This window comes from Vigna angularis, chromosome 7, assembly GCF_016808095.1.
Source record: "Vigna angularis cultivar LongXiaoDou No.4 chromosome 7, ASM1680809v1, whole genome shotgun sequence".
Lineage (NCBI taxonomy): Eukaryota > Viridiplantae > Streptophyta > Magnoliopsida > Fabales > Fabaceae > Vigna > Vigna angularis.
This window is the reverse complement of record NC_068976.1, coordinates 25,500,452-25,525,720: the sequence shown is the minus strand read 5'-3', so window position 1 is coordinate 25,525,720 and position 25,269 is coordinate 25,500,452. Positions and strand designations below refer to the sequence as shown.

At 32.6% G+C, this 25,269-nt stretch overlaps 4 protein-coding genes across 13 annotated transcripts; 2 read left to right on the top strand and 2 right to left on the bottom strand.

Moving 5' to 3' along the window:
* The first annotated feature begins 1,496 nt into the window (after nt 1–1,496).
* LOC108337220 (protein DA1-related 2) lies at nt 1,497–6,010 on the top strand. Of its 5 annotated transcripts, none has more exons than XM_017573697.2 (12): nt 1,497–2,005; nt 2,350–2,504; nt 3,341–3,428; nt 3,498–3,621; nt 4,015–4,153; nt 4,255–4,338; nt 4,534–4,653; nt 4,754–4,966; nt 5,041–5,103; nt 5,186–5,301; nt 5,502–5,560; nt 5,639–6,010. In XM_017573697.2, the coding sequence occupies exons 1-12, from the start codon at nt 1,957–1,959 to the stop codon at nt 5,959–5,961; spliced, it is 1,533 nt and encodes a 510-aa protein (XP_017429186.1). In that variant the 5' UTR covers nt 1,497–1,956; the 3' UTR covers nt 5,962–6,010. The 5 variants fall into 5 exon arrangements, with proteins under 5 accessions (XP_017429186.1, XP_017429188.1, XP_017429182.1 ...); XM_017573699.2 differs by having other exon boundaries at nt 1,498–2,005; nt 4,030–4,153; XM_017573693.2 differs by lacking the exon at nt 1,497–2,005 and adding an exon at nt 2,015–2,256.
* A 952-nt stretch (nt 6,011–6,962) lies between these two features.
* Nucleotides 6,963–11,066, bottom strand: LOC108338590 (uncharacterized). Of its 5 annotated transcripts, none has more exons than XR_001833052.2 (8): nt 10,425–11,063; nt 10,152–10,328; nt 9,866–10,015; nt 9,288–9,389; nt 9,129–9,199; nt 8,951–9,018; nt 8,302–8,618; nt 7,288–7,425 (listed from the first exon to the last, which is right to left on the bottom strand). XR_001833052.2 is itself a non-coding variant. In XM_017575553.2 (7 exons), the coding sequence occupies exons 1-7, from the start codon at nt 10,593–10,595 to the stop codon at nt 7,187–7,189; spliced, it is 978 nt and encodes a 325-aa protein (XP_017431042.1). In that variant the 5' UTR covers nt 10,596–11,066; the 3' UTR covers nt 6,963–7,186. The 5 variants fall into 5 exon arrangements, 3 of the variants coding, with proteins under 3 accessions (XP_017431042.1, XP_017431044.1, XP_017431043.1); XR_008250293.1 differs by having other exon boundaries at nt 7,289–7,425; nt 7,603–8,618; XM_017575553.2 differs by lacking the exon at nt 8,302–8,618 and having other exon boundaries at nt 6,963–7,425; nt 10,425–11,066.
* Nucleotides 11,067–13,652: 2,586 nt separating this feature from the next.
* On the bottom strand, nt 13,653–15,619 carry LOC108318800 (ras-related protein Rab11C). Of its 2 annotated transcripts, XM_052879858.1 has the most exons (3): nt 15,590–15,614; nt 15,300–15,490; nt 13,653–14,331 (listed from the first exon to the last, which is right to left on the bottom strand). In XM_052879858.1, exons 2-3 carry the CDS (start codon nt 15,462–15,464, stop codon nt 13,846–13,848), a joined length of 651 nt encoding a protein of 216 aa, XP_052735818.1. In that variant the 5' UTR covers nt 15,465–15,490; nt 15,590–15,614; the 3' UTR covers nt 13,653–13,845. The 2 variants fall into 2 exon arrangements, with proteins under 2 accessions (XP_052735818.1, XP_017411752.1); XM_017556263.2 differs by having other exon boundaries at nt 15,300–15,619.
* Nucleotides 15,620–20,459: 4,840 nt separating this feature from the next.
* LOC108336586 (uncharacterized) lies at nt 20,460–21,381 on the top strand. Its single transcript, XM_017573058.1, has 5 exons — nt 20,460–20,522; nt 20,648–20,701; nt 20,781–20,927; nt 21,009–21,109; nt 21,306–21,381. Exons 1-5 carry the CDS (start codon nt 20,460–20,462, stop codon nt 21,379–21,381), a joined length of 441 nt encoding a protein of 146 aa, XP_017428547.1.
* Nucleotides 21,382–25,269: the final 3,888 nt, after the last annotated feature.

Here is a 25,269-nt window from a genome sequence, read left to right as displayed (position 1 = left end):
ATATTACACTTTCAACTAATAAAATTTAGTCGATGAATAATTATATTTCATGCTTAAACTCATTTTTACATGAAATTAAAATGTCATTTCGAAAGTTATACTGATGTTCGAAACCAGGGCAATTTCAAATAATTCCTCAAAGTTGTAGTCTAATTCCATATAGCAGAGATATGTAAGAATTGTAAGCTTGAACAGGGACGAGGATGATTCTTGTGTTGTGGGTGTGAAGAGTGTGTGATGGAGGAAACTATATATATATATATATATATATATATATATATATATATATATATATATATATATATATATATATATATATATATATATATATATATTATTTTTTGGCTTATTGAATGTCATGTCAAATAGAAGACAAAGAGAACAAAAGTGTTTGCTTTGGTAGAAGGAATAAAAGGATGGCTATTTATATTCGCAGGCTATGAATGTGATTTGAAAAAAGAAGATAAAAGTGAGTCAAGTTGCGATTAAGTGATCTGTCAAGAACCATTACCATATTACTGGATTATCTGCAAATGATTTAAGGAAATAATTCTCCTAATAAATTTTCATAAGAAACTTGAGGTTTCTAATATATATATATATATATATAAGAGGATAACATAGAAAGGGAATAAAAGGAGAAAAAGGTTCTTTGACACCATTTATCAATCATTTTACACTTATACATGATAAAATGATCATTAAAAAAAATAAACTTTTATATTCATAAAAAAGAAAAGAAAAGTAGTGAATAATAGTATGAAATAAAAAAAAAAAGATTTAGAATATAAAAATATTATTCAACAATAAAAAATGGTTTATTTTCATGTTAGACCTAAGTCCAAAATGCTAAAACATTTTTTAAAGGAGGAACCTTCCATATTCATTATTAATCGATTGAAATAATTTGTTCAATGTTAACTTTTACTTTTAACATGTTAGATAAGCATTTCCAATGGCATCAAAATTTGTTTTGTAATCATATTACTGATATATTTATTGATTTTAAACTATTATTTTTAGTAGGAAAATTTGGAAAGCCTCTTTATTCACATTTGGTGAATTCTTCATTCTCATTCATAATGTTTTAATGACATTATATTAATATATTTTCTTTCAAGAGCTATAAATATTCAAACACGAAAAGGCGACCTGTTTTCTTTCATAGGAAATGTACATTCTTATGAACAAAATTAGTGTATTGCTTTGAATTTCATACGAACTTTTTATCTTCTTATACATTTTTGTTATAATTAACTTCACCAAGAAGAAGCACAAGTAAAAATAAAAGATATTATTCCTCTACAGTTTTAAACTGATATAACCACACTTTAAAAAACCGTTAACCAAAATCAGGCGTTTCAACGCTCTTCTAAACAGACAATTGGATCACTGTCACAGTACTTAAACAGACATGTTGTTGAATCAAAATTTGAAAACATGAACAGTTACATTGAAAACAACATAGGTTCCTAAAGTTGACAGTTACTAACTATCCTGAAAACTTTGAAACTGTCTTTTTGTCTGTCCTTTTAATACCTTCTGAATTCAAACCACTGAGACAACAAACAGAAATTTTTTCAACAGACACACACTCCTCTAACTCAACTCCATGCGTGCAAATACAGCATTGCCTTTTCTTTTCTTGTTCTCTCTCTCTCTCTCTCTCTCTCTCTCTCTCTCTCTCTCTCTCTCTAAATCCTCTTTGATTCTCTCTGCAATCCACCCCTTACTTAATATTCTCCTCATCAGCAGATTCCCTCCTCGCCCACCCCACAACCCATCTTTCTGCCTTTCTCTTCATTGCTTTCCAAGCCAAGAATCTCTTTGATTCCTCTCTTCATCTTTCTCTTTTTCAACCACTATTAACTCTTCTCTCACGCCCCTTCTTCTCCATCTCTCTGTCATTTTCATTTCCCTCATCTTCTCTCTCACAACATTGCTTTTTTCCTCCTTATGGCTCCCTCTTCAGATGTCAACCATCTTTCTCATCCATGCATATACGGTATCATCACCCTTTTCTCTCTCTCTTTCACTACTATTCAGCAAAATCTGAGCTTCATCACCACCATCTATTCAAAACGGTTGCTTTACAGATATTTGCGTGAAAGAAAAAAAAAAGGATTTTGCAGAGGCGTGAACCACCCCAGAAGCTGTTATTTGAACTTAACTTTTTCTATTGATTTTACTAAATGGGTGTTCTCAAAGTTTCGGAATTTACTTTTCACGTGGTTCCAATAAGTTATCTAGACCATGGTGCTTTTTTTTTTTTCATTTAGAGCTTGAATTTTCACTTCTTCTGGTTCTTACTAAGCTTGATATACATGGTGGAATTTTGGTGGGATGCAGGGGATTATATTTCTCCTCGCTCAGAGAGAAAGTCTGGTTTCATGAAATGGCTCAGTAAACTTTTCAGAGGTGGGTCCAATAGAGGAAGGGGTGGTCGTCATCTGCATGAGCCAGCAGAGGAAAGCATAGTTTGGGGAGCTCCATCAAGAGCGTTGGTAAAATGAAGCACTGCCTTTTAGTTTTCTTCAATTATGTCTACTGTTATTGGCTTTGTCATATATATTACTATGATGCACCCAGAGTATAAAGGATCTTTCCCGTGTCCTTCACCTAGACTACTAAGTTTGTAAACTTTATAGTAATTATTTTGAAAATTATGAATAAAATATTTGCATTGGGTGTCAGCATAAAATCTTTACAGTAACAAACAAGCATAAAATCTTTACATGAACAGTGCATGAAAGTTAACTCTACTATTATTGCTTTGCCTAAATTAAAAATGCAATTAGCCAATGAATGTAGTATACAAGGTGATCTTATACGTCATCAACCATAGCTTAGTCAAAAGCATTAGAAGCTTTGCTATTTTTTTTTCTTGTTTGGATTATTAGATTGCCTCTTGGTCTCATCATTAAGTGCAGCGAAACTTTGTATTTGAACTTCATCGAATCTCAGAGCATTTCTTTTGAATTTTGCAATGTACATTTTTCTTAACCAAAGATTTGGTCCCACAATGTTAAGTTGGTCATTTAATTTTAGATATTGCATTGTTATGTAGTTATGTGAATCTGATTTCTTATTGCAATGATGGTGCGCATTTAAGAGCAGAACCTTTTCATTAACTTCATTTCATGTTTGTAATCTGTCAATCTTGCTTCATTGCATATATAGTTATATTATATCTGTTATCTTGTTTGTGCAACAGCAAATTATGCCATATGCATTGTCCTACATCAACATCAAAAAATGTATAATTAGTTTGGATTTACTTAGTGTCACAAATATAATTGATGATATGCTGTTTGAATAATACTCCTGATGTAATGATCAGGATGATCGTGCTAGAGCTCAGAAGGAGAAAGAAGATCTAGGGCATGCAATGGCACTTTCTTCAGCCGAAGATTTAAAGAGACCAAATGGTTGGTATTTGATTTTCAAAAAGGTATTTGTTATAGAAATGTTTGGTATTAATCTTGTGTTTCCATTAGCCCATCAAGGATATAGTTGGGGAGAAGACACTGAAGATGATTACTCAAAGGCACCTATGGATACCCTTAGTTCATCAGCACACCCTCCATTTGCCCCTACACCATTTTATCCCCACGAATATAGGTAAAATCCCTCCCAAAGCTATAAGAAATAACTTCTTTCTCTTATTCCTCATGCTCAGAAGCCAAGATATTTTGACACTGTGTGTGCATGAATGTCACTTTACATTATGTGATAATTTTATTGACTCCATATTTTCATGTTTACCAAGTAACAACAATTCTATGAAGAGATATAGGGCTTCACATGACCACATCATCAGTATATGAATAAATGATGGTCCTGCAGCATCATTTCTTACTTGTTTCTGGGAATCAAGTTGCAGAAGGAATCAGAATCTGTTCCTTCTAAACAAATTTCAAAAGAGAAAAAGAAACTTGCAGCATGTGCAGATTTTGGGGGGATAGAATTCTATGGCAATGTCTAAGCAAAAAGAAATTAACTGATAATGTGTAGTTTGTCATTGAACAGAAGAATATGTGGTGGCTGCAACCAAGAGATAATGTATGGAAATTGTTTGGGGTGCATGGATACGTATTTTCACCCAAATTGCTTTCGCTGTCATTCATGTCGCTACCCCATTACTGAGCGTGAGGTAGTTTTATTATCCTCTTTGATATTCTTAGGAGATGATGAGATCACCACTTTTCTTCTTGATTCATCTCTTACTTGTTTTCTTTTCTGTTTTGATCGTAGTTTTCCTTGTCAGGGAAGCATCCATATCATAAATCCTGCTTTAAAGAATTGACTCATCCAAAATGTGAAGTTTGCTTCCAATTTGTAAGATTGGTTTGCCTTTGCTTATTCAAACTGTCATGCTTTTTTAATTCTTTTGTCTGTTTAAGGTTATCAAAATTTCAGTTTGTTTCATGTACCTTAGATTTTTTTGACCTCTGGTTCATCTTTTTAACCTATCACTTTGCAGTTAATAAAGAGCTATATTAACAGAAGAGTTTTTTTTTTTTAAAATTCCAGATTCCCATAAATGCAGCTGGCTTGATTGAGTACAGATGCCACCCCTTTTGGTCCCAAAAGTATTGTCCATCTCATGAATATGATAATACAGCTCGTTGCTGTAGTTGTGAAAGATTGGAGGTACTAATTTAAGTACTCACCCAATTTGATGATTCGGATATTTAGAACAAGTAGTTTTCTGAAGTTATTTTTTTTTGCTACTGTTGTATTTTCCTTGAAGCCTCTGAACATAAAATACTATAGACTAGAAGATGGACGAAGCTTGTGTTTAGAGTGCATGGAATCTGCTATAATGGACACTGGTGATTGCCAGCCTCTTTACCATTCTATCAGAGATTACTATGAAGGAATGCAGATGAGAATAGATCAACAAATTCCCATGCTTCTAGTTGAGAGAGAAGCACTTAATGAAGCTATTGTAGGAGAGAAAAATGTAAGGAACATCCCTTCTTTGTTTTAGTGAAATAACTACTAGTCCACCTTCTCTCACTCTATGGTTTTTTCCAGGGTTTTCTACACTTACCAGAAACAAGGGGTTTGTGCCTCTCAGAGGAGCAGACTGTGACCAGTGTAAGATATTAAAAGTTTTTACTTCTTGTTTTGGAAGAATGTGGAATCCATAGTGAATGAGATTACTATATGTTTGTTTCAGATACATAGAAGGCCAAGAATTGGAGGCCATCGACTGATAGGGATGAGAACTCAACCTCAAAAACTGATTAGAAAATGTGAAGTTACAGCAATTCTTGTTCTATATGGTCTTCCTAGGTAAACTAGTGGACAATGGAAACTTTGCTTTTTGTCCCCTTCAAATTAGAGCTGATTGATTCCCTTTTGAATATAATTGTGAGTTCAGATGTTTTTCCAATACTCATAAGACAAAGTACCGATGACAGACTATAATGTTACTTCTTATTGATGATGTTCAAACTTCATTAAAGGAGTTCTCGTACCTTAATGACATGCAGGTTACTCACTGGTGCTATACTTGCCCATGAGTTGATGCATGGCTGGCTACGCCTTAAAGGTATTATTATATTTTAATGTTTATGGTATTAAACAATGTCAGCATTATCTCATGCATTCATCTTGAACAACCAAGCAGGTTACCGAAACCTTAACCCTGAAGTAGAGGAAGGCATTTGTCAGGTTCTTTCTTATATGTGGCTTGAGTCAGAAGTAATGCCTAGCTTTCAAAGCATGCCATCAACATCCACAGCTTCTGCTTCTTCTTCTTCCTCCTCCTCAAAGAAGGGTGCAAAGTCTCATGTTGAAAATAAATTGGGTGAGTTTTTCAAGAACCAGATTGCCAATGATTCTTCCCCTGCTTATGGTGGTGGCTTTAGAGCTGCTAATGAAGCTGTTAATAAATATGGTTTGCGTAGAACACTTGACCATATTCATTTGACTGGATTTTTTCCAGTGTAACAAGAACGCAAGTTCTCAGTGTATGGATATAAGTCTTTGTTTTTCATTTTCTTTGGTTCCATTCCACAAATGGAGGACCAGGACCGATTCAAAGTAAGATTGGACAACTTCTGCTATTTGTATCCTATGAGGATGTCCAAGTCTAATTTGACCAAAAAAATAAACGCATTACAAGTTCCTATTCAACAACTGTTTATTTTCCTTGACCAAAAAATAAGGATCTATTATTTTTTATGCATTTAGCAACTATTTAGTAAATAGAGTTGGCAAAGCTGGGCAATGTTGCTTTTACAAATATTCTAGGAAAAACATGCCTCCCTCATATTAGAATTCTAGCTTAATAGCAAATGAATTTCTTCAATCATCCAGTAGAAGTGACTTCGAATGTTGACCTATCATTTTGAAAACAATATTTGCAGAAAATTACAACTTCAATAATATGAGAATGACCCTATGACAACTATAAATGACATTGTATATATGGTTCTCTTAGCGCATGAGGTAAAACAATGGCCCCAGTTCATCTCATTAATCGATAAAAATAAAGGAAAAATACTTTTACATTTAGGGGCAAAATTAAGAATTAGAAGCACTTTTCATCAACGACCATTTGTCATTGAACAAAATCAATTCTATACAAAGTTGATGAGAACAACCTCTACATATCACTTAATTTCTCCCCTGAATTGAAAAGTGACTTTTAAACTAAAATAATATCAACATACTCAACATTTAAGTTTGTCAGAATCCATTTTTCGTATAAAATGACTCCCATCTTAGAAGCATAAAATCCTATTATGAGAACATGACTGGCTTTTGTAACATGATTCTCCCTGTTCTTATCAAACTTGAATTCTGAAAAAGTTATTTTTAATTCGAGTTTTAAGATAAAAAAAAAAAATCGGGTCATTAGCAACCAGCTGCAGTCTTGCAGACTTATAGATATTGCTCATTTCACTTCCCGTTTTTCTTTAGCGCTAAAGACAAAGCAGACCACGGGAGAAGCCATGACGATAAAATCTTAATATTAAATGTTATGCAAGTTTCTGTACATGCAAAAAAATGTATCCCCAAGGGAGCATTACAAAATTTCCCATGTCGAGGACTCGTGAAATAAAATGAACTACAATTGTTAAATCGTAAATGTAACTCAACCCTTTTGCATGGGTAAATAACTTTATCCATTTACTTCTTGCATATCAGACCCCAGTGTTGATGGGTGTAGTTATCCGGTAGCAATATCTGATAAAAGCATCTTCAACGTTTCATAAGTCATAAAACAAATACCTACACCTGGCACCACCTTGTAGTATTCCGGCAAAATTCCTCTGTAAAGACCACGCACGCCTTCTGTCTGGATTATATGCCTAAAAACACCATAGAGGCCTGTTGTATAAACACGGGCTCGCCCACCAGCCCCCTCAAGTTGCTTCCTCCGCCTCACAAGATCCAAGGGAAACGTTGCTGCATACAGAATAACAGATGAATTGAACTATACCCATTCTAGTAACCAGCAACTCGATTTTATATCAGATCGTTAATGTTTGGGACAAGACATTGCATTATCAAAAGTGGTATGATGATTAATCAACTGAAGTGCAAATTAATTCCAAAGCAAGAAATGAAATCAAAATAAACTACATTTGAAGTCAATAACCAGTGAACTGTAAGACAAATGGGAGTTTCTTATTGTAGTGATCCTGTATCTCTGACAAAGTTGCAAAACCTGCAGTTAAACTTTATAGGATAATCTAAAGAATAACCAAGATGAACATAGAATTTGTGATCATTTGACATCAAGAAACTATGGATGCACAAGTCGATCATAACATGGTAATAGCTGCAGTATTTAACAAATCCAAACACGCAAAAGCATGAACGGTAAAATTGGCTTCAAGTAGTAATAGTCTAAGTAAAATACAGCCTTACCTGAACATACAATGGCTGCAGCAGAAGGGCAGACAACCTTTATTGACAGAGTTGATAAAAGGACACTACTAAAGTTCATGCATGAATATTTTGGATGCATGTGGTTAGTCTCTATCTAAATAATACTTGACACAATTATCCATCTCCCAATCAGTAATATTTGGTTTTGGTCCCCTGTTTAACAGTAGTTCTTTGTGGACAATTCCATTTATCAAAAATACTTTATCATAAATAATTAATTTTATTAATTTGGTACCACAATTTCCACCGTTCAGAATTTTAGAATATGCTGAAAGCAATACTACTAAAGCTGTAAAACCAGATTCTTCAGAAACACATCAACAAGGTCTGAAGAGGATTCCGGTACCCAGCCATACATCAGGTGAAGGTAGCCTTAAGTGAGAAGCATACCTCAAAGAGGACAGCTCTCACATTTGGTAACTGAGGAAATCATATAGGTTCATCCAAGCAATGCCACCCCATGATGAAATCCACTGCAAAGCTTGGGGAGACATGTCATAGAACAAACCTTGGGAAGATGATTACTTGAGCAAGATCTTTAGACAATAATGAAGTTAGAGAAAGACAAAAAAAGGGTCTTTTTAACGTCTTCCTTACTATATATTGTCATATGCCCCAGATAAAATAACAACTCCAACCTGGTCTCTGGTTCTAGGGGTCAATCTGGTTAGATACTTGGTGCAGTTCCTGCACCAAACTCTCTTTCTCTGCATCAAAAAGCATAATAAACCACTACAGACATTAACTTCTTTGATGTTCTTGGGTGGAGCAAATTCAATAGTTTGACTAAAGGATTCTTAACTGTAATTGAACATTTGATACAACAAAACTAAGTTGAGTGCCCTAATGCCACACAGAGATGTAGGAAAAAGGTAATATACCAAAAGAATGTGCATAACCCCATTTGGAAGGAACATCAAAAAGAAAATTATCAATACTACTTGTCTGACAAGGAACACCAAAAGTTCACGTTATAAAAAAAACTTATGAGAAGGAATGCCAAGTATGTAATTTACAATTCCGCCCTTTAACTGCTCACCTGTTGATGATGCAATGCCTGAAAGACTACCGCATGCCAGACTAACAGCAACAGGAGAATCATTGGATCTGATATGTATTAATAAAGAAATATTAATATAAGAAAAAAGGTGATTATACATAAAATAGAGGGAATATGGGTTACATCAAACTGCTGAATTAATTTGTGGATCGATTACCTATTTGACTGCCAAAAAGATCTCAGGGATTCATATACAGAGAAGCTGATAGCTATACTTGGCCCTACAGTCTGCATTAGCACCAGAAACATGTAGCTATTTAGTCGCAAAATAATATAGTCTTCGAGTAATGATGTTAAATTGATCATAACACCATACCAAGAGTGTAGTTCCAAGTCCCTTATAAAGTCCAAGTATCCCCTCTTCCTTGCTAATTGTGTGTAAAGCATGCCAGATACCTCTGTAATAGGTAAAATTTGTCTGCAAAAAATTTAACAATCCTAATGGTTCATAATTAAACTTCAAATATAAATGCAAGTATCTTTAACCAGTCACTATGCATGAACAGTTCATCAAATTTAAGTAGATATCTCTAGCTGATAATCTATTTCAAAATAAGACAATTTCATGGTCAGGGTCATCAGCATGCGAGGTTCAGAGCGTATAGGCTAAAGATCACCTAGAAAAAATAGTACAAAAACAAAAACTGCAACAACAAATGTCTTATCCACTAGGTGAAGTCAGTTATACGGGTTGTACAACTAAGCCCAAAGAAGACTAATGCAACTACTTATAATAGGAATGGGTAAAAATTAAATTGAACTGAATGAAAACTTGGTCACATATATCATTGAACAACAGTACTCATCAAAACTGGAAAAAAGATGAGGGCCAAACGCACAAGGGAAAAAGGGCTACCCGAACACCTAACAAAAATGAAAGACATGTGATATTACCTGCGCAGCTAGCCGCGTTCTTACAAGGTCCAAGGGATAAGTAGATGTAGCAGCAGTAATTCCTGCCATGCCACCGCTGACAAAATGCACACAAAGGTCTGCACTAACATTATCTGTATGACTTTGCAGTCCCGTAGCCTTCTTTAGCAACTGATCATACAACGTACCAGTAAACACAATTCAATCCAAGGACAATCAAGTACTCATCATAAACACAAATGTGTTACTTCTCAACAACATAATCAAATGAAAGTAAATATCCACATCGCAGCACCTATCACCTTACCTTCTTGTAGTGCTCGTAAGTATAAAAGTTAACCGAAGAATAAGGTAACCGGTGAGCAATGGTCACCAGATTCCCTTTCCAGAAAGCCCTAAACCCTTCTTCATGGATAATCCGTGAAGCCTCATTCCATATACTGGCCTTTCTCAAAGTCACAACGTTGGAATGCATTCCCTGAACCTGAAAACAATTTACAAAAAATTCTACTTAAAAACCAAAAACGCAGATTTTATTTTTTTATTTTTAAAAGTTAATATGAAATTAAAAAATTGGAACCTGAAAGAGGATGGTGAGTCTCGCAAGCGGCGCCGTACATGTCTTACTTAAGGCGCCAGCGACTCCTCCGGCGAGAAGTTGCGAAACAGTTCCAATCTGCTTTGGCGGCGGCTGCACAAATTTCCGTACACCACCGTCCACCGCGACGCCAACCCTAGCTTCCATTTGCATCTCCTGGTTCCGATTTTCACTTTTCTATTCCCTCCCACCCCTTTCTCTAACCAAAATTAAACCTCAACCTATCTTCACTACCTCAAGAATATGAAGGGCTTGCAATTGTAACTATGCATCGAGCATTTATTCTCTTCACTTTCTTCACTCTGCGCAAAATCAAACGACACCGCGTTCTTCTTCTTCTTCCCCGCCCTTCTCAGGTCGGCGACGTCGTTTTTTGCGAACCAGATTAACCAAAACGGTGACGTATCAGCATGGAGAGTTCACGGGAAAAGATAAAAAGCAGTGTGGATTTTAGGCGGTGCGGTGAGCTGCAAGGTGATTCTGTGTTTCGCGTCGATGATTTGAAAGGAACGGTGATGTCTGGATGGTTTTTTTGAGTTTAAAAGGGGTTTAGTGTGTAAGCAGATACAGGGGACCAATTCCACTGGCGAATATGAGTGGGGAATATGCTGTTGCCTGAAATTTAAGTTGAGAAGGCACATTAGGCAGCTGTAAGATATCAAGCTTAGGGCTACGTCGGTTAAACCAAGCCTCCAATCAAACAGTGACACGTGTCACGTAAAAAAATTCTTTTATTTTTTTTTTAAATTTCACCTGTAATTAAATGAAAAGAAAAACCACTTTTATGACTCAATTTGCTAGGTTTTGAAAATGATAATGAAAATAAATTGTATGAACATTTATCTATGTAATTTTTTCCAACTTGAACAGTAGTCATACCAATCTACCACACTTACAATGTTAGACACATGGTTGATTTTCGTGAACAAAATATTTGACTTATTAAACATAACAAAACAATAATACTATTATTTTCTTAGGGTAGAACGGTGACAACAAAACAACTTAGGTCTAAGTTGCAATTTTCCCTATGTTACACGGGGAAGAATTTTCGATTCTAATTAGAGGAAAGTGGTTAGGAAATATAAGAAATATTTGTAGCAATTGTTGATGTGAAATTTCAAATTTTCAAAAGTTTAAAGTCATACAAAATGATATTTAATTCTAAAATTAAGATTCTAGAACTCGTATCAATTCTCAATTGTATGAATGATAATAATAATATAATAATAATCATTCTTTAATATATTTGTTGTGATTTATACGGTCAGATAAAGATGTCTGATATATTTTATGAGTATATAGAAGGCGGAATTTACTGATTTTGTATGGTATTTTTTTACTAAAAAATTTAATTGATTATTTTAGTACAAGTTGTTGTAGGTTTAATATATTTTGTCTAATGAGCAATTCAGGTCACATATTTTAAAATATAAATATTTCATTTTATTATTTTAAAATTTTTGTAATTTAGTCTACCTGCGTTCTTACATTTTAATTAATTAAATAATTTATAGTGTTCTAAATGAATATGTTATGATTCGTTTAAATAAAAACAAACAGCTAAAAACATATACACAATTAAAATTTGAACATTATTTTTTCTTGTTATAAAAGAATTTCCTACTGTGTAAATTATATGAAGTATAGATAGAATACATTTAAGAAATGATTATCTGTGATTTTTTGTGGGTGACCAAAAAGAACCATTATGAAAGGGTCGTTGACATAAATAGCTGCATGGCTTATACACCACATTTCAATGGTGATGATTCACCAAGTTTGGTGGTGATAGAATTTGGTTATGATAATTATTATGCATTATTTCCACGTGCTATAGTTCCCATACTCCCATGTCTACTGATAATTGGTTGAAGGAAAAGAACAATACCCACGAGTCTCAATCTTTGATCTCGAGGTTCTTGGTTGGAACAACATTTTTCTGGTTATTGGTTGGAACAGGATTTTCACATGCTCCAATTGCAGCCTGTCTTACTTTATGGTTCACTTCCAATGATTGAGTTTCAGCATGCTGTCCTCAAGCATGGCACTGCTATTTTCATCCAATATTTTTCTTTTCTTTTTCTCCCAAAATAGTGTAGAAAAGAGGCTCTTACCAGATGGAAAAATGAAATTGAAATAGAAACACTTTGGACTGATATTTAAGTATTTGCATATCAGAAAGCAATTTCATTGCTTGTAAATTGAATATGGCAGTGGTGATTGGTGAAGTTATATTTACCAAACAGTGAATTCCTGACCAAATTCTAGTAATATTTGGCTGATCTGTAATCAATGAACAATACTTGATATCATTCTTTGCCTGTTCTGATTCTACAACATATATGTCCATTAATTGGAGTATGTTTTGTTCAGACTTTTTGTTTGAGATTGATGGTTATTTTCAGGTTAAATATATTTTTCATCTTTTAACTTTAAAATTAGAATTAATTCATTTTTAAAATTTATAATCTAATTTAATAATTCAATTTTAAAATTCTATAGATTTAATTTTTTTAACTAAATTTTATTAAATTTATTTAACGCTTCAAGTATATTTATTTATTAATATTAAAGTTAAAATGTGTCAAATAATTCATGATATAACGACACAGATAAAAATTTCAAATAAATTTAATAAAATTTGATTAAAAAAATTAAATTCATGCATTTCAAAAATTGAAAGATTAAATTGAATTAAGCTTTTAAGATAGACTAATTTCAATTTTCATTAAAAATTAAGGAAAAAAACATATTTAATTCTTATTTTTATTAACTTTAAAAAATTAATCCCTTTAATATGGAAAAAACTATTGTCTAAATGTAATATCCCCGTAACTCAATGGTTAATAATACTTTTAGTTTGAGTTTTTAAGCTGAAAAGGTGGTGTAACTTCTGAGTTAACATGTGATTTTCAACGTTAATGACAGAATTGTTAGGTTCCACCTTGAACCAAGCATGGTAAGTGGAGAGTTTACGTGTGATTTTAGTATTATAATTGTGTTGAGAACTAACAAAATATACATGGTTTATAGGACTATATTAAACTATTACTCTAAATACAGTTATACATATGCAATTAAGCTATGATTTTATTATGAATGAAACATACACCAGAAAGAATAGGAGCAACTTTACAATATTAAAGACTAAACCTAAGATCCTAACTCCTAATGGTATATATCATTTCAAGAATCAGCAAACGCCAAAGCAAAGAACATGAATTGTTAAAACGTCATATTCATTTTCAATCGAGATTGTTGAAGACTATAGATCATCATCCTCCCACATCTTACACAGAATCAAAAACAGACCTGACAAAAGGTCTAGCAACTATTCCTCATGTGTTTTTGAATAACATTTTTTAAAAAACCTTACTTTTCCCTCTCTTTTTCTACATTACTAGTTAGAGCAACAACTTCTGGTGGCGGTATTACCTTGCATATTGGAGACATTTATGGTAGTTCCTTGGGGAAGGCCAGAAGAGGCAGTGGCCTGTTGTGCTGCCAGTGCCTTTTTACTCATGATTTTATATATATCAAACAGAATGGTTTGGAATGCCTTCTCCACATTGTATGCCTCCAATGCTGAAGTTTCTAGAAAGGACAAACCTTCCTTCTCGGCCAAACGTTGAGCATCATCAGTAGGGATTGCTCTCAGATGATTCAGATCAGATTTGTTTCCAGCCATCATGATAACAATGTTGGAGTCTGCATGGTCCCTTAGTTCACGGAGCCACCTCTGCACATTCTCAAATGTTTGTCTCTTGGTTATGTCATATACCAACAAGGCACCAACAGCTCCTCTATAGTAGGCACTGGTGATTGCTCTGTACCTCTCTTGCCCTGCAGTGTCCCATATTTGTGCCTTTACTGTCTTTCCCTCCACCTGTACAAACATGTTTTTTCAAGGGAGTGATTAATCAACTCTTCATGCAGATGACAGAGGAAATATATGTTTATAGCATTGGATATTCAATTCCTTTCTTTTTCTCACATGGGAATATCATCAAACATGTAAGAGGAATCATAAAAAAAGAATCTTGTTAGCTTAATCTGTTGACAGTTGACATTTCTACGGATCTTATCAGCCCTCAAACCTCATGCAGATCACTCTTATCATACACAGCTCATTTTATTGTTCTTTGGCAACAAATTTTGCATAAGTACTAAGTAATTTCATTTCAGTTCTTTTTCGTGTAAAATCTTATGTGTTCTTAGATGGGATCTATACAAGAATGGCAGTGACTCAAGTCTTTTTCATTGACAAGAGTATATTGGATGAGTTTCAATTTGCAAATACGATTAACTGTTGGAGAAAATACATACTATAATATGCAGTTCTTCAAATTCCTATTCAAATGAAAAGTATGAATACTGTTAAGAAATGCACTCCACCTACTTGCTTAAACTTCATGAACAGAGCCTCCTTTATCAAGGCTTGAATTATTGTCATTTATTCTTCTAAGTACAGACTAAATTTCACATTAAGGTCAAAATGAATCATGCCACACCACAAGTACCGTGATTCGTGATATAAATAATGAAATACTTTTTCATGGATTCACCCTATTAGAATGGATTGTTAGCATTTTCTCCAAGAAGAGAGAAAGTTCCCAAGACATTGTGAAAGACCGACCAGTTTATAGATGACTCCATTATGATTTTATGGATTAGTGCAACAAGTTGAAAACATAACATTTATCATATAATAAACCTTCAAAGATTACATAGTTTTCTGTCATGGTCAAGAACCATTCTTTCATTAAAGTTTTTCTCAATGAATCAAAGAATGTCATCATCCAAAAATAAAATTGAATAAGAAAGCATGCATATGGTATGTGTAAATGAAGGAACCTGCAATGTTCTGGTTGCGAATTCAACCCCAATGGTAGACTTAGATTCCAAGCAGAACTCGTTTCGCGTAAACCTGGAAAGGATGTTAGATTTGCCAACCCCGGAGTCTCCGATCAAAACGATCTTGAAGAGGTAGTCATATTCATGATCCACTTTGTACGCCATGCAAAAGAATGGAACGAAAAATCAAACTGGGAGAAATAAATTGTTAGTTAGAGGATTCAAGATTCAAACTTTGGTGAAGAGGAGTGAGGAACAAGGAGAGAGAACGAGGGAGAAGGAAGAGGCACATTGCAAGGCCAACAACGCTACCCCAACCAAAATTAACGGACGACAAACAAACCAACTTTCAATAGGACTTTATGAACTCCCGCAAAATCGGAATGTGGTTTTCAGTAATTAATTATTTAATTATTTTTTTAATAATACTAATAATAATAAAAATTAACTATTCATTTTCAAATTTGCATGTTGAGGTTGCAATACCACCAACATCACCGAATAAGAATAGTTTTTTAATCGAAGGAGTTAATTTATTTTTAAAAGTATCAATTTGGATTTTCTTTATAAATAATTGTTCATGCTCTTAATAGAGGATTTTGAAAGTGAAATTGTAAAAGAAAATGACGATTGTGTAAATTAAAATTTAAATCGAAGTTGTTATTTTTTGTAATAATTTCATTATGATTGAATTTGAACTTAGTATAATTGATTTTGAATTAAAATTATTTTTTTTTTATGACTTCCATATAATTGATTTTGAATTGAGACCATAAAAGAGATTACCACTTTGGTTAAAAAACAATTGTACTAAATTTCACATAAGAAACAAGTAATTAAATGGCGATTTCAATTCTAAAGCAATTACGTTGAAGTTGAAAATGTAATTTCACACAAGTAAGTGAAAACAGGTTCATGCGGACTGACAGGCGAGATTATCATGTTGATGCCAGACTATTGAGTTGTATTTGAATAATTTATAAGACATTTGATTTGAATATAACATCTCTGCTTGCATTTGAATTTTCTAGAATATATCAAAACATGTTCACACATTAAATAATTTTTATTCACACAATCATTAGATCACTATATTGTTAAAATTTTAAAAAATTAACAATAAGCTCCATCATCATTTATTGGTTCAGTTTTCATCATTTTCTTTTTCAAGGTTATTAAATGTAGCATTAGAAGAACTTCCCTCCTCCACTCCTCCATCTCCGTCAACATCATAATTTAAATCACAAAACTCATACTTTCATATGGAAGTACTAATTATTGCTTTAACATTTTTTTGTTAATTAATGACTTGTATACTTATTCAAAATCCTTGAACTAATGCTGAAAATAGATTCATATGCAACGATAGTAATTGGGATACTTAACAAGTCTCTAGCCATGATTGACAAATCTGAAAAACATTGATAATTACTCTTTCACCATTCAAAAACATTCATGCGTTCAATAATATCAACATCCAACATTGGCTCATCCAAGCATATGCAAAGTTGGGTCATTCTTGTAAGACCTATGAAAAATATTCACCTTAATAAATAGTAACAATTTTATTACTAGTAGTAATAAATTTTTCTTTATGAATGGAAAATGTAATTAATAAGTTTATGTAAAAATAAAATGTGGAAAGTTAAATAAGAAATTTTGGTAGCTTAAATGGTAGAAAATTGTGGTGATTTCAAGGACATGGGTTCAAACTCTTTTCTACCTTTTTGTTTTTTTTTAAAAAAAAAAAGAAAAAGAAAACAAATGGACAAAGAAACTTTCGACCAAATCTTGGCCTATAAATACCAAGCAAGGGGGAGGGGGATTTTGCACCAAGAAGTAGAGAGAAATCATAAGAAAGAAAGATTACGAAGAATTTAGAGTGGGAAGGATTTTAGTGTGGAGATTCTGGAAGTTTTTCGGGAACAACCTCTGATCAAGAAACCAAGTCTAGAATAGAGGTAGGGGGAGCTAACCTTTCTAAGCTTTTATATTATGATTTAGTATTGTTTTATTATTATTCATGTCTTGAAATTCTTTGTGAATACTGTTAATGAAAAACATATGTGCTTGCTATATATCTATCTATATTGAAATTCTGTGTTAATATTATATGCTGTTGTTTTGAATCTGTAAATAAGAAATTTGTTAAAAACTAGTTGAGGAACACTTTGGCTAAGGAAAGACTTGGTACTTAAGTTGTCCATTGTGACACATCTCTCTTTCCTAGAAGTCTACTCGATAGGTTTTTAACTTAAATCTTATTGAACATATTAAGTACTGTTAAACTATTATGCAATATACTCAATTGATACAAAATATGTGATGGATTCATCTTTCTGGAAGGATAAGAAGATGTCTAACCAGCTATGCCAGATTCAACTTCTTAGTTCCCCAGAACGTTTATATTAAGGTTATATTTGTGATGGTAAGATAGAGGAATCTTAAAAACCGGAGTTGGTACATCCCTGATCATAGAGCAACCCTGGTCAAATCCAGTAAGTTATGACTAGTCATATGTACTGGCGTTTATGGTGAGTTTGATTCGTCAAACATTTGATTCTTCTCTAGTGATCATTTATAGTGATATTTTATTATTGTTAATTTATTTTGTGATATATTCATTTTGTATGATTTCTGTGATGATTGTATTTTATTATATTGGATTTGAATTTAAGCATCTGAACATGATATGAGTATTATGGGGAGATTTTGTAATGAGTTGAGGAATATGAGCATGATATGAGTCTCGTGGAGAGATTCTGTAATGACATGGTATTAGTGTATATGTTGATGTTGAGGGTCATGTTGTTGGAGGTTATCCTGATACTCTAATAATCATCCGGTCTCAAGTAGAGAAGGATGAATTATGTGGTGAGAGGGGCAGGAGGTCCTGGTCTATGTGTCGGTTTTGAACATAATGTTGAGGACTAACCTTGTGGATGGTATGAAGTATTTTGGAAGTGTATTTTTAAGGAGAAGTAGAGGTCATCACAAGTGCATTACCTCCTGTGACCGCTCATCAACGTATCATCTGGATGAGTGTCTATTGGGGATTGTGGTATGATAGGATGAGTGTCTATTGGGGATTGTGGTATGATAGGATGAGTGTCTATTAGGGATTGTGGTATGATGGGATAAGTGTCTATGGTGCGATTGTTGTATGATGGTATGAGGGTGTCTGACATAATTATTATATGATGTTTGTTGAGTGTATCAAAGTAATTATGCATGTTTTATAAATGATTTGTTGCATGTTAGCTCACCCTACTTGTTTGTGTTTGTGTTTGTGCGATGATCGTATAATTCGTTATATGGGAGCAGATGAAGGAATGTTGTCCGATTCAATGTCAATGAAGAAAGAAGTTCAATGAAGGAATGCCGAAAAACAGCTTAAAGACGGCAACACCCTCGCCAAATACAACATCCAGAAGAAGTTCACTCTCAACCTCATTCTCCGTCTTCGTGGTGATGCAAACAAACAGAAACTATCAAAGAATTAAAACCGAAAGGTTTTACTTGCTTGGTCGTCCGAGTCTAAACTAATTTGATATTAACTATCTCAACTTTTGATTATGTAACTTTTTATGATCATTTCAATTTGAAATATTATTTTGCTTCAAAGTACAGGTGATAGGACCTGGTGCATAGGTCACCTAATCAAAAGAGAGCTTACCACTCGATGACGTTTTCAACTGTTCAGTTTTCTATGGATGCGAGTGTTCAATAATTCGGTCATTCGGCCTTCCAAGTGTTCAGCCATTTGGCCTTATAGGGCAGAAGACAAGATCAGGCACACGTCTCATTTGGTCAATATGGAGTCAACCGTTCGGTCAGAAAACCCAGGGAACATTCAAAACCGAACAGCAAAGACAGTCCCCCATGGACTATAAATCAAAGACAGTCCCTCATGGACTATAAATCAAAGATAGTCCCTCATGGACTATAAATCAAAGACAGTCCCCCATGGACTATAAATCAAAGTCAATCTCCCATGGACTATAAATCAAAGACAGTCCCCCATGGACTATAAATCAAAGACGACCATGGACTATAAATCAAAGACAGTCCCCCATGGACTATAAATCAAAGACAGTCTCCCATGGACTATAAATCAAAGACAGTCCCTCATGGACTACCATCCGAACGGTAAAGGCATTCCCCTGATGAATGCTCACTCACACGCATTCACGGCCATTCAGCCTCACAGATAAACATAATGCTATCAAAGTCGCTAATCAACATGGGAAAAATTTCTACAAAGAACTCTCATCATAAGCCGATCGGCTTAGTAAAAAGTACAATAAGTAACTTGTAAAGTCCACCATTCGGTCAGAGACGAGCAAATGACTCAAATTACAATTAGAATAACCTCCCCAATAGAACGAGGACGACTTTCCCCAAGCACATATAAGTCCTATACTTAACCTTGGCTAAAGTCAAACTGTTAACTCGGACTTGGGGGCATTATGTATACTATGATATATAGGCCGAACGGTTAGCATTTAAGACTGATCGATCTATCTACTGTAGCAACGCTCATAAACAACAACACTCGTCAACCAGAACAAACCGGGACAACGCTCGTCAGAGCTAGGCCACAATTGGGCCAGCGCTTATTTTATTATTGGGCCAAGTGTCCAACGGATGATAAAATAGTCAAAGATATCTGATTAAAGATATTGATAAGCGGTTTATGAGGCAACCGCCCAGATTTTAAGGTAATTCTGTTTATATTTTATTGGGCCTGTATCAGATTAGATCCATGAGACAACTTATAAATACAAGATCAGGGCCATCAGCCAGGTATGCTCAATTCACACTCCAAAACGCTTCATTCACATTCTACTCACACTCTACTGAGTTCATAATACTCAATTACCATAATATTCATTTGTGAGTAACAACTCCTTCAACAGACACCTAACTTGAGGTCGGAGTGCCTTTGCAGGTACCTCCTCCCCTCTCTACTGGTGAAGGAGAACGAACGATGCAAATCGAAGAAGCGTGAGCGATCCATCAAAGGACGAGCGTGCGGTCTATATTGTAGGAGAGCGAGCGGCAAAGTCATCCAGGAGCAGTAAAGTCACGTATCTCGGTCCCACAAAAATCTTAACCGAAACACAAAACATTTATAATCCAAAAGTAATTAATGGTCAAATGTCTCTTTCTCATATGTGGATTCAAAATGATGGTAATGCTAAAATCAGTCTTGGATGGCAAGTAAGTTTTAATTTTATTATTATATACATTTTTCTAGTAAATATTATTCGAAAAAAGAATTATTTAATTTGTGTTTATTTGATGATGTAAAACACTATACTTTGTAATGTCACATTTTGATACAGGTGTTTCCAGAATTGTATGGTGATGATCGAACCCATTTATATGCATCATGGACGGTATGAACATTTATATAAATATCAAGTTCGAGTTTTGCTTCACATGAACATGTATAATGTGATGTTAAACAATATGCAGAATGACAATTACCATAAGACGGGATGCTACAATGTTCAATGTCCAGGTTTTATTCAGATTGATCGTAAAATTTATATTGGTGCACCCTTTATACATTCATCTTCTTATGGTGGACAAATTTATGTATACATTCATCTTCTTAATCAGGTAATGTTCTTGGCATACATTGTTCATGAAAAATTGTATGATACAAATTCTTGACAAAAATCCGTGTACATACATTTTTAGGGTCCATTGTCGAAAAACTGGTGGTTAAGTGTAAAAAACTATGATATTGGATATTTTCCTACGAAATTGTTATCCAACTTGAAAATGGGAGTTAAAGTAAGGTGGGGGTGGAAGAACATTAAGTCCTCAAGGTTCTCCTAGCCCTCCAATGGGATCGGGACATTTTCCTGATTTGAACTATGCTCATGCGAGTTTTTTCAAAGAGATCTCTTTTAAAAATACATCAAAAAGGAATTGTGGACCTGAACGCTACCAAATACAAGAATACATTGATAAACCTGATTGTTTTGGTCTTAGGTACTATGGTGATGTTCGTGAAAGCCTTCACTGTTTTCTTCAGTTTGGAGGACCTGATGGTAATTCTGAAAATTAATTACTATGAACTTCAAAAAAATAAATATTGTTATTAATTATTATTATTATTTCAAATTTTTTCTTCTTTTACCATTTCTCATATTTTCATTAATAGTTCAAATATTTCAATATTAAAAAAAATTACTAGAAAAACGGTTGTAATTAGTTGTTAGAATATAGTGTTCAAAAAGAACATTTTAAGTCATGTGAGCTTTTCAAGTCTATTTTAGAATAGCCTTCAATTCAGGAGACATAAATTTTAAATTTTTCATTAAGTAACAAACTTAAATTTTAACTATGTTATGAATAAGACTTAAATTTTTCACTCAAAATTGCAAATCCAATCATATACTCCATTAACACTTCGATCAACCACCAGAAAATTCATCTTTCTTATATAAGTTCTCATACAGAATAAAGATGAAATTAGGATATAATACACACAATCATACTCTAAATTCAATTCATCTTCACAACCAAAGAAATTCACCAAGAACCCATAAATTAATCCGATCACAATCTTTACATAACATAATACAAATCAGAAACATGGACAAAGAAATTAGAGAAATTAGAGCAATTAGTAATCACTCCCAAGAAACCCTTAAACCCTAAAAATCACTATAACATAAATATTACAATCTAAAACCCTAAATAGACGCGGTGACAACAATGACAAGAATGACTACACAAGTAACAACCCGTGGTAACAATAGAAAAAATAGGTTAAAGATAGATTTAGATTTAATTAATATAAAATTAAAGTGTTGTTTTATTTGAAAAGAATTAAAATATTAATTTAAATCAAATAGAAAATTTAAAAGATAGAAAAATTAACTCGATTTATATTTTAACAAATTTAAAACCAAAAGTCTATCATAAAATTAACAAATTTAAAATATAGATTTTTATTTAGAAAATGTCACCCTACATTTATTTATTAAGTTTATTATTTTAAAAACGAACTTAAATTATTAGACTTAAAAGACTGATTTTTAGTAACTGAAATAAAATTAAAATATACCTAACCCAACTCTATTACCATATCGGGGCTTCTTTCTGCACTACACATTTTTCTTCATGGATTTTCAAACTTTCTTATATTTCTAAAATTTTTCCTATTTCGTTAAGGTTTAAATGCTTACTTCGTCTTCATATTAAGAGATGAATTTCTGTTTAGTATCCAGTTTTAAAAAAATGAAGACATTGAGTTCCTATGTTATGAAAAATATATGAATAAGGCTCACAAAGAAAGAACAAGTTCAACAAATTATCAAAGAAAAAGTTGAACAAGAGATAGAAAAAGCTGGACAGTAGAAGAGAGAAGAAAAAAAGTACGATCACATCAGCATGGACTTAACGTCGTTGCTGTCAACTTAACTGACATGACTTTATTTATACACTTTTCATACATAGGGATCCGATATCTTCATTTCTAAAACCAAATACTAAACATAAATTCATATGCGAACGAAATAAGCATTTAAGCCAATTTAAAATTCTTGACATATTCGGACTGCACCTCATTTCCACCTCATCCTTCACATGGGCTTCCTTTCTTTCATTTGTGCTTCATCCTTGCACTTCTTTCGTGTCTTTTGTCTTTTTCCTTCATCCAAGATCAATAAAAAAATTTGAAAACAAATTTAAAAATTTGGTTTAAACCAGATTTGAAAATTCAAAATATCCAAAAATAAATTTGAAATCTGGAAAATTTCAAAATTAAATTTGAAATCTGAAAAACTCAAAAATTATATTTCAAAATTCAGGATTTGAAATTTTGAATTCCGGATTTCAAAATGTAAAAAATCCATAACGAAATTTCAAAATTTCAACCATTCAGAATCAAATTTCAAAATTCGAAAAATTTAAAACTAGATTTTAAAATTTGAAAAACTCAAAAATAATTGAATTTTGAAATCTAGGAAATTCCACACGAAAATGGAAAACTGAATTTCAAAATCTGAAAAATTCTAAAACTGAATTTCGAAATCTAAGAAATTCCAAAACCAAATTTCAAAATTCTTAAAATTTTAAAATTGAACTTCAAAATCCGAAAAGCTCAAAAACTAGATTTTGAAATCCAATAAAATTCAAAACCAAAATTTAAAATTCCTGCAAATTTTTTTAACAGAATTTTGAAATTCTAAAAAATTTAAAATCAAATTTCAAAATTCAAAAAAAATTCAAAATTTAAGATTTCAAAATCCAAAGAAAATACAAAACTAAATTTCAAAATCTAAGAAATTTCAAAACCAAATTTAACAAAAGTATATATAATATGAAGGGTTACGTTAGGTATCACAGCAAAATTTAAGAGCGAAGGAAGAAAAACAAAGTGCGGGAAGAAAGCCCCTAATCACATCTACTTTAGTATTTCTAAAACTCAAAATTATGGATATTTTTTATTTAACATCCACTTTTCTTCGTGACATGCATAGACAGTGCCACATGTCATTATTAAGTCAGGTGTCATTGTATTTATTTCAATTTGATTCCTATATTTTTATTTTGTCTTAATTTTGTTGTTATATTTTTATTTTGTGTCAATTTAGTCTTAATTTTTTTAAAAATTAAACAATTTTATCCTTTTTCAAATTCAAACAAAATTTAATTTGTACATAAATCTTTACAATTTTTTTTATACAAATTGATATTTTTTTATTAGAAAAATAAAAAAACTATGAATTAACATACGACACATTTTTATTTCTGTAGTACTAACGAAAATAACTTAATTGCATTACAGTTTTCAAAGCAAAAACTAAATTGAGATAAATAAAAATAAAGAAACTCATTTACAAATTTTCTACAAAATTAAACAACAAATAAAATCATTTAATCTAAATAATATGAATGAGCAAATTATAAAAATTAACATTTCAATAATTAATATTTTTGTGAAGATGATCTACACAAAAATAGTCTTTGTACTTTCTCAACAATTCATAAAAAATTTCTGGAGTTAAACATTAAGAGTTAGAATATATCATCACTAAAAATTCACTTAACAGAACAAACTTTCTAAAAATTCACTTAACATAACAAACTTTCTAAAAATTCACTTAACAGAACAAACTTTAAAGATAAGGATTTGGAAAAAGTACATACCCTTATTTCATTTAGTTAAATCTTCTAAAATTATTCATGTGTCAACTTTCTCGAGCAAAATTTATATTTAGTTTAACCTTTTAATCATTTGATGTAGGGACCAAATTGAAACCAAATAAAAATACAAGGACTAAATTGGTACAAAATAAAAATACAAGAACTAAATTGAGACAAATGCAATGACACATGGTCTGATAGTAACACATGGCACTGGCATTGACATGTGGCACTAATAGTGCTACACCACACTGTCATTGCCACGTAACACAATGTCAGCTTTACACGTGACAATTTTTTTTTCAAAAAAAATTAAAAAGTTAAAAATAATTAAAAAAATATTTAAAAAATTAAAAAAAAAACACATGTTGACACGGGACACCTATTTAATAGTGTTAGTATGGAATTAACGACAAGGACCTAATGACTTGAATTTTTTCAAAATAAGGGCTCAATTGAGACAAAAAAATAGGTGAGAAACCTATTTGGGAAAAATCACCAAAAATAGGAACTATCTGAATGATTAAACCTAATTTTTACAATAAACCTCATAAGGTATAGAAACCCTATAAATACACAAGGTATTACTAGGAAATACACACAATCCTCTCTTATTTACTCATACACTCATATAGATCCTAAAACTCTCTTACTAACTTTAGCATTAGAAAGTCTTTTGGAGATCGATCTTCCTCTTCTGAAAAATTAGGTATTTGATTCCAGTCATTAGAAGTATTCAAACCACCATTAAAATCTTGTTACTTGTCCAAAAGTCTATACTCTGAATCTTGATAAGAAT